The 12480-nt window shown below is 52.1% G+C and overlaps 1 protein-coding gene across 2 annotated transcripts; it reads left to right on the top strand.

Moving 5' to 3' along the window:
• The first annotated feature begins 697 nt into the window (after nucleotides 1–697).
• SLC2A6 (solute carrier family 2 member 6) lies at nucleotides 698–12454 on the top strand. Of its 2 annotated transcripts, XM_007475233.3 has the most exons (10): nucleotides 698–1291; nucleotides 3342–3504; nucleotides 4159–4365; nucleotides 5840–5939; nucleotides 6794–7005; nucleotides 8047–8199; nucleotides 8965–9073; nucleotides 9159–9329; nucleotides 9933–10078; nucleotides 10957–12454. In XM_007475233.3, the coding sequence occupies exons 1-10, from the start codon at nucleotides 1203–1205 to the stop codon at nucleotides 11110–11112; spliced, it is 1506 nt and encodes a 501-aa protein (XP_007475295.1). In that variant the 5' UTR covers nucleotides 698–1202; the 3' UTR covers nucleotides 11113–12454. The 2 variants fall into 2 exon arrangements, with proteins under 2 accessions (XP_007475295.1, XP_056668633.1); XM_056812655.1 differs by lacking the exon at nucleotides 10957–12454 and having other exon boundaries at nucleotides 833–1291; nucleotides 9159–10071.
• Nucleotides 12455–12480: the final 26 nt, after the last annotated feature.

Raw genomic sequence — 12480 nt, 5'->3', positions numbered from 1 at the left:
GATTCTAGGACTGGGGAGGGATGTTTGGGAAGAGGGCAGGGATATGTAGGCAAATGTTTAACCAGCTTTCTGAAAAATACTGACATACTTTTTTTAACCCTTACCTCCCATCTTAGAATCAATACTATGTATTGTTTCCAAAGCAGACAGGTGGTAAGAGCTGGGCAGCGGGGGTTGTGACTTGCCCAAGGTCACACAGCTAGGACATATACGGGGTCAGATTTGAACCCAGGACTCCCCACCTCTTAACCTGGCTCTCCATCCACTGAGTCACTCAGCTGTCCTTGAGACCTAGGTATACCTCATGCCAGACAAAGGAGTTTGAATTGTACTTGGGAGCTTACAGGGCACCACCGAAGAATTTCGAGGAGGGAAGCGGTGATGATTTGTACAAAATGCAGCATGTAAGCAGTGAGGTATGACAGAAAGAACCCTGAATCTGTTTAGTGAGGAGCCTGCGTCCAGTACTCTAACCCTGTATCTGCCACCAATTCACGGGGTGACCCTAACTAACTCACCCCCTCTGCAGGCTTGGCCCCATCTGTAAAGTGAGAGTCGGGGAAGAGGGCGTAGATGTACGTTTCCTTCAAGCTCACACAGAGGCTGAGTCTGTAGGAAAGAATAGTGAGTGTGTGTCTGTGTGGGAGAGAGAGAGCTGCCAATAGGAAGGGGTCTGAGACACATCCCGAGCTGAGAAGCTCCCCCAACCCTACCTAGCCGCTGCCTGGCTGGGGCACAGGAGAACAGGTTCTGCCCCTCGCCATTGGTGCTGACCGAGCAGCACGGTGCTTCTAGGCAGCCAATGGGAGCCCAGGTCTGGCTGGTCCAGGATGAAGAGGAGAGAGGGGCGGGGCTCAGATGGATGGAGAAGCTCTGGTCCATCCCAAGAGCGGCCCAATCCTAGCTGGGGGGCCTAGCGTGTGCCGGTGGGGGCTGGGTGTGGCCTATAGATATTGATTTCTTCCCCTCCTTCTGCTTCCTCCTAAGGAGGACTCTCTACACCCTAGATAAACCCTGCCCACTTCCTCATTGGGGGCAGATTAATGACAGAGGCGTCCTCCCAGGACCCAGATTTATGGGAACCAGAACCTGCTTCCTGAAGGCCTCTGAGCCACTCGGCGGGCCCCCGTAGCTCAAGGAACCCTCCGCACCCACGATCCTGCCTGCCAGCGTCTGGGAGCTGACGCCTGGAGCCAAGCACCATGGAGCAGCCCCTTCTAAGAAGTGAGACTCCCGACTATGAGACCTTCTCGGAAAAGTCAGAGCAGGAACAAGAACAGAATTATATCAGGTAAGCGATGGGGAATGGGGAGTCGGGGTGGGGTGGCATATGGCAGTTGGGTTACTTCTTTTTGCTTTCTAGCAGAAGGCTTCATTCTTAATTCCCTGCCCTCACACTAGGAGAATCTAAATCCCAGCCCTCTTCTCTACTCCCTGCTCCAACCCCCTGGGACAAGAGGCCCCTTGGCCCCCTCTGTGGCCAGGATCAGGGCTGCTGGCCCGCTTGCCTGGGACTGGCAGCTCTGGTCTGAAGCTAGGAAGGCCCGATGCTTCCGTCTGTGGGCGGGTAGTTCAGGGAAACAGAAAAATCATCCCTTTCTCTAGCCAGAGATAGTGCCCTTCCTCAAACGACCAGGAAAAACACATGTGTTTGAATGGGAATTTCTAATACCGGGGGTGGCCTGCATAGGACCATTCACATTCTCTCACATGACAAAGTGAGGGCCAGTGAAGAGAAAGTAAAGCTGGCTGGCCCGTGGGGAAGAACAGAGCCCATGAACAGGACCTCACTGAAACACAGACGGGGTGATGTAAGGGGAGGGAGAATCGGAGATGTCCCAGAGCCCCGAGAATGGTATATGCTCCATGTGGGACCAAACTCTTCCTCGGACACAAGGACATCTGAACTTTCCCAAAACTCCCTGCATGTATTTGTGGGGAGAGAAAGGGGAATGAAGGGAGGGGGGAGGAGGATAGAAAGAGAATGGAGGGGCTGTGAAGTAGCACAATGGATAGAGCACCAGGCTTGGAGTCAAGAGGATCTGGGTTCAAGTCTGGCTTCAGACACTTCCTAGCTGTGTGACTGCACAAGTCACTGAAACCTTGTCTGCCTAGCCCTTGACCTTCTGTCTTAGAGTTGTTACTAAGACAGAAAGTGAAGGAGAAGGAAGGAAGGGAGGAAGGAGGAAGAGAAAAAGAAAGAAAAAGAGAAAGGAGAGGGAGAGAGAAAGTAAATGGAGAGATATTGGAAACCTTATTCCAAGCTTCTTTTAATCCTTTCCCATCCTATAGAAGCTCTATCAGTTCTTTGGCATTTTCTGAATAGCTAAGAATAGACATCTCTGTATGATAAATCTGTGATCTTTGTTGGCCTGATGTTTGGTTGTTAACAGAATCTCAGAGTTGGGAGGGACAACAGAGAGTATTCGACTACTCACCCTTCAGCATCTCTGACAAGCTAGCCTTTGTTTGAACATTCCCAGCGACAAGGGCTTCTCTATCTTATGGAGTATACCATCCCATTATTGGAGAGTTCTAATTGTTTTTTTAAAAAGTGCTTCCTTACACTGAACATTGAAATCTGCTTCTCTGTTCCTACCCCTCAGCCAGAGAAATGCTGACAAATGTTTAATAACCAGCTCTCAAAAAAAGAAAAGTTCACCCTTTTACATCTAATCTACATCAGTAACATTTTTCTCCATTGCTTTCTTAAATCTAGACAAGAACCCAAACAATAATAGCATTTGCCAATTTCCAGAGTGTAAATGTGCACACTGAAAATTTAACAATCAGCTCTCAATCAGCAGTACAAGCTGAGTCCAGCTCATCCCAACAACGGTTCTAGTTCTATCAGTGCAGAAATAGTCTTTTCCCTCTTCCTTATGACAACTTTTCAGATATTTTCAGACAGGGTCTATTGCCCTTCCCCCAGTATTCTCTTTTCAAAACTAAACATCCCCAATTCCTTCCCCTGTTCTTTACAAAAATCATTATACCAAGAACTATTATCACTTCGATCAGCTTCTTTCCTCTGGACACATTCCAATTTGTTACAGTTTCTGTTAAACTGTGGTGGCCAGAACTGAAGCTGTGTGCCCTTGTCCAAGTCATTAACTTCTCTGAACCTCAGTTTTTCCATCTATAAAATGAAGGGATTAATCTAGAAGTTCTCAAAGATCCCTTCCAGGTCCAGCATTCTGCGCCATGTTCTATATGTGAGCTACAAGTGTGGGAGGAGATGTTCAGAAAAGAATGAAACAGATAACTGCGTGGGGACAGTGGGAGGAAGTGAAGTGGGACTTTACAGGTAGTCCTCCTCCCACCCTTTCTTCCTACCCTAGAACCCTGAAGAATAAGCGGCTGTTTCTGGCCACCTTTGCAGCAGTACTGGGAAATTTCAGCTTTGGCTATGCCCTGGTCTACACATCCCCAGTCATCCCAGCTCTTGAGAGATCCCCCAACCCAGCTTTAAGAATGAACAAGACAGAGTCTTCCTGGTTTGGGGTAAGGTTCCTGGAGGCCTGGCTCAGCATTTCTAGAGATAACCTCTTTTTCCCCCAGTCCAGGGTTAAGTGGAATACTGAAGAGCCCAGGCAAACCCTCCCTTTTACCCTTCAACACCTCCTTGCCCCAGAGAAGCCCCTGAGATACTTTCTTCTTTTTTTCCCTAACTTCCATGGGTTTTCCAGGACTTTCTTTGTACCCCACCCCTCGGGCTCCAACATATCTCTCAGAAAATTTTTGCAAAGAAATGAAAGTAGGAAATTTAAGCAAACTGAGTTACTGCTACTCTGTCCTGGATCGTGCATGGTCAAGATCTAAAGGGGATACATTTATTCTATTCCCTCCCCTTGGAGGCTGGAGCCCAGGACAGAGCAGACACCCTCCCTGGTAAAGAAGAGGTCTTTGGGGCACCCATAGAGCCCAGGCTTGGGGGAGAAAGCTTTCCAAAGGGAAAGGACTTACCCAGAGACTGTTCAAGTATATATGCCTGGCACACCTTGGGGAAGGGAGCATTAGGTATCCCAGCAGCTCTGTCCAATGACTCCATCCCCTAGAGGAAAAGCGTATCTCCAGCCTCAAATGGGAGGAGTGGGTCCCTGTCCAAGGAAGCCAGGTCTGGACGGGATCACCCTACCAGATCTCCTTTTTCCACAGTCTGTATTCACGTTGGGAGCAGCCGCTGGCGGCCTCAGTGCCATGGTACTCAACGACCTCCTGGGCAGGAAGCTCAGCATCATGTTCTCTGCTGTACCCTCAGTTATTGGCTATGCCCTCATGGCCGGCGCTCAGGGTCTATGGATGCTCTTGCTGGGAAGGACTCTGACCGGCTTTGCAGGAGGTCTCACCGCTGCCTGTATCCCAGTAAGGACAATTCCTGGAGTGATCCTTGCATCTCCTTGGGATTTGGGGAGGGGGGAGGGGGAAAGAATAATCAACAACCACATGAATTGGGGTCTATTTTCCCTTCTGTTGTCAAGGCTAATTACTGATTTGTTTCACTTCATAGCCAAGAGTATAAGTCAATGGTAGCTCCTTTATTTCACTAACTTGCTATTTGCCTTTGGATTAGATTTTCCCATCTCTGGGCCTCAGTTTCTCCATTCATAAAGTGGGTGGTTGACTTAGAGCACTAAAATCAGACTCGGAGAACTTAGATGTAAAGTCTGGCTCTTCCACCGCACTATAGCGATGGCGTTAGGCGAGTCACGTACTAGATCTAGGCTTTTGTTCTCTCATCTATAAAATGAAAGGGTTAGAATAAGTGGTCTCTAGCGTGCTTCCCAGATCTAACAGGCCACGAATCTCCTCATTTCTCAGAAAGATGCCTCCTAGGCACCGAGGTAAGGCCTGGATGAGACTCTTCTCTCCATGCTGTTTGTCTAGCCACCATCTGCTAACCAAAAATGGCTCCTGACCTCAAGGGCATTGCTCAATCAAAGAAAACCCACATTGAGCAAGCAGAGGAAGGATGCCCCGTCCCCTTCACTCTCCCTCTGGGGCCTTCTCAGCCCGTCCTGACGGCTGATAGAGACCCTCAAAGGTACTAGTGGAAGGCCAAGGGAGCGGCAGCAGTGTCAGGAGAACCAGCCTCCCACAGCAGCTGCTAAGGGGCCTCTTTCATGGTGCTGGCAGACTTTCTCGTCTGAAAGAAGCCCCAGATATGTGGGAGGGGGGGACAGAGGCTCAGAGGGGCAGGCGAGTCATCGGTCCCCCAGAGGGAGTCAATTCAGTCCAAGCACATTGATTTGAAAGGCAGGGAGGAATGGTGGGTTGGCCTCTGGCTTTGGAGCCAGGGAGAACTGAGTGGAAACCCTACATCCCATCCTGACTCATACGAGCCTTCACGGATCTGGGCCTCCGTTCCCTATAGAATGTCCTGTTGTTCCGTTTGAATTTCGGTGTCCTGGGAGCATTCTGTTTGTGATCGGTAAGGAAGGGTTTTCCCAGGTCTGAACTTTCGCTGCTTCTAAGCCGCCATCTTGACCGGAAGTCTCCCTATAGAATGAAGGGATGACGCCCACTATCACAAAGGACCCCTCTAGCACCAAATCCGCCGCTTTATCTGGTTTGAGAACCCTCTGGGACTCTCACAGCCCGGGACGCCCACCCCAGCACCACTTGCCCAGACTGGGCATCCAGCATGTCTCTGCCTGGAGGCTGGACCAGAGGGGAACTTGGAGCAACAGCATCTGAGGCCCTGAGAGGTGAAAGGGATTGGAGACACTGCCCAGGAGGAAAGAGGCACAGAAGGAAATCACTTGCTCGTGGCGGGACCAAGACTAGAGCTCAGGCATCCTGCCTGCTATTCTCTCCCCGACCCTGATTTGTCTTACAGGTCTATGTGTCCGAGATCTCCCACCCTGGCGTTCGGGGGGCTCTGGGGGCTACGCCCCAGATCATGGCCGTCTTTGGGTCCCTCCTGCTTTATGCTCTGGGCAAGTATCTTTTCTGGGGCAGGGGGAGGCGGGCCAATCAATCTACCTTGACCGCCAGAAGCTTGGCTGAGCACAAAATACATTCCAAGCCCTGATGTTGTGCTGTGATCCCTGGGAGGGGTCTCTAGCTTATCTGAACATAGTGTTTGCTCAGAGCTTAGAGGGGAAACAGGAAACAGGAGAAGATAATGAGCCCTGCAGACCAGACTCAGAGTTCACCACCTGGGGTTATGTGGTCCCCCCAGGGACAGCTAGAAGGCTGGACTGAAGAGTCAAGAAGACCTGAGTTCGAATTCTGCCTCAAATACTTTTTAGCTGTGTGGATCTGGACAAGTCACTTAATCTCTCAGCCTCAGTTTTGTCTTCTGTAAAATGAGGATAACAGCCCCTACCTCACAGAATTCTGAGGCATTAGGTGCTTTATAAACTGTTAGGTTCGCTATAAATGCTAGCTATCACTCATGGGGGGGGGGGGAATATTTGGTCCATAGTTATATTCTGCTGGAATTTCCTAAGATTTATTTACTTTCATGTTAAATGGGGGAACAGAAAAATATACAGAAAGCTAAGAGTACCAGGAACAAAAATTGTTGTTGACTATAATTGGGGCCATATGAGGAGTGTGAGCAGCAAGCACCAGAGGAGGAGAGGTCCTTGTGGCCTGAAGTGGTCAAAGAAGGCTTCTCCGAGGATTCTGCCTCAGAATCCCCATAACCTGGGGGTCCTGGGCCCCCCCAGGTGTAGAGAGGGATAATATGGGCTGTGGCTAGTGCCTCCTGTTCCCACACCTGCCCTCCCAGGCTTGTCCCAGCACCTCTCACTTTCTTCTGTCCTCTCTCCCCCTCCCTCCCTAGGCTTGAAGGTGCCCTGGCGCTGGCTGGCAGTGGCCGGAGAGGTGCCCGTGGTTGTCATGATGGTACTTCTATGCTTTATGCCCAACTCGCCTCGATTCCTCCTCTCCCAGGGCAAGGAGGAGGAGGCCCTGGAAGCCCTGGCCTGGCTCCGAGGAAGGGACACTGACTTCCACAGAGAATTCCAGCAGATCCAGAACAGTGTCCAGCAACAGGTAGGGGAGACAGACATTACCAGAGGAGACTAAGCCCCAGCAGGAGGGTCGTGTGAGAAAGACCCAAGGCCATGTGCTTCTTTTTTTCTTAAACCCTTACCTTCCCTCTTTGAATCAATACTAATATTATGTGTTGGTTCCAAGGCAGAAGAGTGGTAAGGGCTAGGCAATGGGGGTCAAGTGACTTGCCCAGGGTCACACAGCTAGGAAGTGTCTGAGGTTAGATTTGAACCCAGGACCTCCTGTCTCTAGGCCTGGCTCTCAATCCACTGAACTACCCCGCTGCCCTCTCCATGTCCTTTAAAAAAATAATTTGATAACTATATAGCAATATAAATGGTTTTCCTTGTAGTGTTGGGTATTTTATTCATTTAAAAACATAATTCTATGGAAAGAGATTTTAAATGATGACACATGCATAAGCCAGTGGTATTGCTTGTCAGCTTTGGAAGGGGGCAGGAAAGGGGGAAGGATCATGTAACCACGGAAAAATGGTTTTGAAATAAAATAAAAAAATAAAAACATTATTCTGAGAAAGGGTCTGCAGGTTTCACCAAGCAGATGAAAAGATCCAGGACACAACAAAAGTTAAGAACCCCTGGACTAGAAGGGCCTGGGGCTCCTGCTTCCATGGAAGCTACCAGGTGACCCATCTGAAACCTTCTAAAACCTTGGAGCAGGGGTCAGCTGACTCAGTGGACTCAAGTCACTTGACCCCATTGCCTAGCCCTTAGCACTCTTCTGCCTTGGAGCCAATACACATTGATTCTAAGGCAGAAGGTAAGGGTTAAAAATAACATGAAATAAAACCTTGGAGCTCCTCCTCATGGGCCTTCTTTCACCAGGCTGCCATTGATTTGCACCTCCAGCCGTAGCTCCGGTAGCCCTCTTGATCCCCCTGAGGAGAGGAAGGCCGGAGCTGTGACTCCCAATTCTGTTGGTCGGGGGAGAGGGGGAGAAGGGGAGAAGGGAAGGGCAGAGAGGCGACGCTGGGCCGCTCTTAGGGAAGAGGGTGCCTCAGCCCCTGCCCAATGTCTCCAGAGCAGCAGACTGTCGTGGGCGGAGCTGCGGGACCCCTTCATCTACAAGCCCATCGCCATCGCAGTTCTGATGCGATTCCTGCAGCAGCTCACCGGCGTCACGCCCATCCTGGTGTACCTGCAGTCTATCTTCCACAGCACGGCCGTCCTGCTGGTGAGAGCCGGCCTCGGCCCTGCCCCGGGCCGCCTGCCCCTCAGCAGCCAGAGGACGGGAACGAGGGGGCCAGAGAGGCTGGGAGAGGGCCGGGCGCCTGGAACCCCACCGCTGTAGGGGCTCCTCTGGGTGAAGGCACCATTTCCAGAAGGCCCCTGTGGGACTGTAAAGCTATTTCTTGGAAGACAGGCGCATTCATGCCCCAAACCAAGTAGCCTCCATTGGCGCCAGCAGAAAGAGAGTGCTGGGGAAATGGGGCAGGGGGCAAGACAAGTCTAGCACTTCACTTCCTTCACAATTTGGCCTGGGGTGGGGGTGGAGGGGGGGCAGCAGGGGGCTCAGTGGATGGAGAGCCAGGCCTAGAGATGGGAGGTCCCCGGTTCAAATCTGGCCTCAGACACTTCCCAGCTGGGTGACCCTGGGCAAGTCACTTGGCCCCCATTGCCTAGCCCTTACCACTCTTCTGTCTTGGAGCCAATACACAGTATTGACTCCAAGACGGAAGGTAAGGGTTTAAAAAAACCAATGTGGCTGGGGCACCTTGCACGGCCAGGCTCCATCCCCCAGCCAAAGTTCAGCCAAAACTGAAGCGGAGGTTCCCAAATCAGGAATCCCGGGACAGCCCGATCCCTGCGTGAGATCCTGACGCCAAAGGCAGGCCCCTAGCATCCTTGCAGCCTGGGAAGCCCTAGGCTGGATCCTGACAAGGCAGGAGGGGAGGCGAGGTCCTTGAGCACCGCTAACCCCCATCTCTCTGTGTCCCAGCCCGCGGAGGAGGACGCTGCCATCGTGGGGGCCGTGAGGCTGGTCTCGGTGCTCATCGCAGCCACCACCATGGACAAAGCCGGCCGGAAGATCCTTCTCTTCGTCTCAGGTAGGATCCCCCGCGTGGCCCCCTCCCTCCCGCCCCCTCCCGCTCGGCCCCGCCTCTCACGCCTCCTCGTCCTCTCGGTTGGCAGCCTCCATGATGCTCGTGGCAAACCTGGTCCTGGGACTCTATGTCCAGCTCAGCCCGCAGCCTCCAGCCCCCAACGCCACCGTGGATCTGAGCGGCGGAGCCCTGGAAGCGTCGGGCTCAGGCAGCTACCTGATGCTGGTTCCCCTCTTGGCCACCATGCTCTTCATCATGGGTGCGCGCCTCCAAACTTCCGCCAGGGGGGGCGAGGGCGGGAGAGGCTATGTCGCAGGCTATCCCTGCGGGCCGGCGCCCCAGAGTAACTGCGACTCGGTCGTGAGCGTCCTCTTTTGGGAGTCCCTGTGGCCGTGGGTGCGCTTGTGGATGTTTGTCGGCTATGTGTACAGCCGCCTGGTCTGTGCACGGACATCCGTGGGGGCAGCCGGTACAGATGGCGAGGGTGCCCTCTGGCCTGCCATTGTCAAAAGCATGGAACCCGAAGGTAATAAGAAACCCTACGGCTGGGGACCACGCTCTGATTAGAAGGTTCTTAAGGGGGCAGCTGGGAAGCTCAGTAGATTGATATCTAGGCCCAGAGATGGGAAGTCCTGGGTTCAAATGTGGCCTCAAACACTTCCCAGCTGGGTGACCCTGGACAAGTCACTTAACCCCCATTGTCTAGCCCCGACCACTCTGCTGCCTTGGAACCAATATATGGTATTGATTCAAAAGGTAGAAGGTGAGGGTTGAAAAAAAAGGTTCCTAAAATGAAGAATGGGGGGGGGGGGGGAGGGGGTTCTTTTCACAGAGCTTGCCTCACGCCCTCTCTTTCCGTCAGGCTATGCCATGGGCTGGGGCCCCATCACATGGCTCCTCATGTCTGAGATCCTCCCCCTGAAGGCCCGAGGGGTGGCCTCTGGGCTCTGTGTGCTGGTCAGCTGGCTCACGGCCTTCGTGCTCACCAAGTCCTTCCTGCTGGTGGTGGTGAGTCCCACTCCCCGGGGCCTCCGGCCCAGGTCACAAGGCTGGGAGACAGGAACAGGCATGGGAGGGGAGAAAGCTCCCCAAAAGGATTCCACCCCGATGTAGGTGTCAGGGGCTCCAGCCACCTGCTGCTCCCCGCCGTGTTCCATCCTTCGTGCATCTGTGGAGGACTTGGCGTCCATAAGGCACTGCTGGGTGTTGTCTTGTGGAGTTCACAGTATCTTAAAGCAGGGGGAAAGATTCAAATAAATATAATGCAAAAGGGCGCGTGAGGGCAGCGGTGGAGGTGTCACTCGCTAGCCTCTCTGCCAGCTGCCAGGGTGGACGGGAACCGAGAGGAACTTGCTCCCCCGACCCAAACATCGTCAGTCGGAAGGACTAGCTGGGCAAGGGCTGACCCCCGGCCGTGGAGCAGGAAGGGTCCCTTAGAGGTGGCACGTGTCAGACACAGCTTCTAGGAGGGAAGCAGCATTTAGGCCTGGCCTCGAGAGACTTCGAAGGTTGAAACCAGTCACACAAGGGGAAAGTGAGGAGCAAAGGCAGAGGGCTAGGGAAGCCTTGCTCGGAAGGCGCCTATAAGCGGTTTATGAACTCAGGGAGCAAAAGTCTGTGGCACACTGTGGGCGCCATTTCACTGGTGCAGAGGGCCAAGTGAAATGGGGCGAGGTTAGAAAGGGAGGTTGGGCCTGGCAGGCCGGGCTGGGCAGATGCCGTCTTGTCCTGCCGGCGAGCGGCCTGCTTGTGAAGCAACAATTGCCAAGTGCAATGTCATGACTGTTACTTCCTGTGGTGGTAGGGAGGAAAGTCGGGCTCTACAACGACTTGATATTATCTGGCTCTTCTCATCCCCTCCCTCTTCTGTTCCCTCTATTCTACAGAATGCCTTTGGCCTTCAGGTCCCATTTTACTTCTTTGCTGCCATCTGTCTGGTGAATCTGGTCTTCACAGGCTGCTGCGTGCCAGAAACCAGGCGCCGGTCCTTGGAACAAATTGAATCGTTCTTCCGCACGGGGCGAAAGTCATTCCTGAGATAGGGAGGTGCTTCAGCCTCCAGGCCAGGAGGGGCATCAGGCTCTGGGACGCTAGGGGTTCCTCAGAAGCAGGACACGGGAGGTACTAGCAAAACCAGCTGGAATTGGGAAAAACAGAGACCAAAACATTCCGGCCAACAAGTGGTTCCCAGCTCCGAGTCACCAGAGATTCCTGGCCTTGGCAGATTTGAATGTGGTCCTTCCCCTCCACCTGGAGCCCACAATGCCCTCCAATGGCTGGCTTCTGTGGAGCAAGTGGGCACGTCCCAGGAAGAAGTCCAGAGACAAGGGGCTAGCTCTTACTAACCAATGGGGATCAAGGAATCAAGATCGGAGAGAACACCGGGAAAGGAAAAGTGCCAGATGGTAATCCTGGCTCTGCCACTGACAAGTTGCTTCACCCCTTTCTCACCCTGTACAATGGGCATCCTAATTCCTACCTTGCCTGCCCCATTCACAACAGAGCAAGCCTGAGGATCAAAGAAAATCATGAATTTGACTGCATTTTGGAAACCACAGAAACTTAGGATGCCATGAGAAATTTTGTTACTGACTGGGACGCACCTTTAGGGGAATACGAGTTCTAGGGCCTGGTGAAGCACGGATCTACTCACCGATGTGTGGTCAATGGATGTTGCCTGGGACATTTCTCAAAGACCCCAGAGACCCAAAGGGGAAGCAGAACATGCTCAATGCCTCCATCTACAAACGGGCTCTATGAGTTTACAGGGGAGCTGTTGAACCCAGAACCCCAGACTGGGTGGAAAGCTGTGTCCTAGCTCCATGAGTTTTTCCCCATTGACCTCGCATTGCCTTTTCCCTTTATGGGAGTGAGTATGGGAGTTGGCCAGTCCACAGTGTCATTAGAGGGAACAAAGAGAATGAAAACACCCTCCTGCTGCTCAAAACTCACCCAAATTCCATAAGAAGTCCATGTCTAAAGCCTTTATAAATGATGTGTTTTATGCATTATTTTCACTGGGGTTGTGTTGCAGTAAGGCCAAGTTGTCCCAAACCATCCATTTGTCCAGCTGCCTGATGATTAATAAATTTTCAAAATAATTGTCTGGGATCAGAGTTCAATCTGTAGTCATAGAACAGAGCAAACCCCTTTTTCCTACTATGTAAAATTTCAGGATAATCTTTTCATAAGATGGAGTTGGATAGATATTCCTGAAAATCACTCCCAGTCCTGACATGCTATGATTCTGGGAGTAAAGCTCCCTGGCCCACAAGATAGACTGAATGCATAACTTGATTTGTTTTGTACAGAATTGCCTAACTAGCTTACTTGTCTACTTTGAAATGAAAACCAAAATAAAACTTTCAGAGGGCACAGGTCAAATCACTGGACAAATCTGGGTTCCTCTC

This window comes from Monodelphis domestica, chromosome 1, assembly GCF_027887165.1.
Source record: "Monodelphis domestica isolate mMonDom1 chromosome 1, mMonDom1.pri, whole genome shotgun sequence".
NCBI classification, from domain to species: domain Eukaryota; kingdom Metazoa; phylum Chordata; class Mammalia; order Didelphimorphia; family Didelphidae; genus Monodelphis; species Monodelphis domestica.
The sequence above is the reverse complement of the archived record's forward strand: the minus strand, read 5'-3'. Positions and strand labels throughout refer to the sequence as shown.

Excerpts from the sequence above, each read along its gene's own strand:
- SLC2A6 (XM_056812655.1), top strand. The coding sequence starts at position 1,203 with ATGGAGCAGCCCCTTCTAAGAAGTGAGACTCCCGACTATGAGACCTTC. Across the intron at positions 3,505-4,158 it reads CAGAGTCTTCCTGGTTTGGG|TCTGTATTCACGTTGGGAGC; the intron begins GTAAGGTTCCTG and ends CTTTTTCCACAG. Across the intron at positions 8,200-8,964 it reads ACAGCACGGCCGTCCTGCTG|CCCGCGGAGGAGGACGCTGC; the intron begins GTGAGAGCCGGC and ends TCTGTGTCCCAG.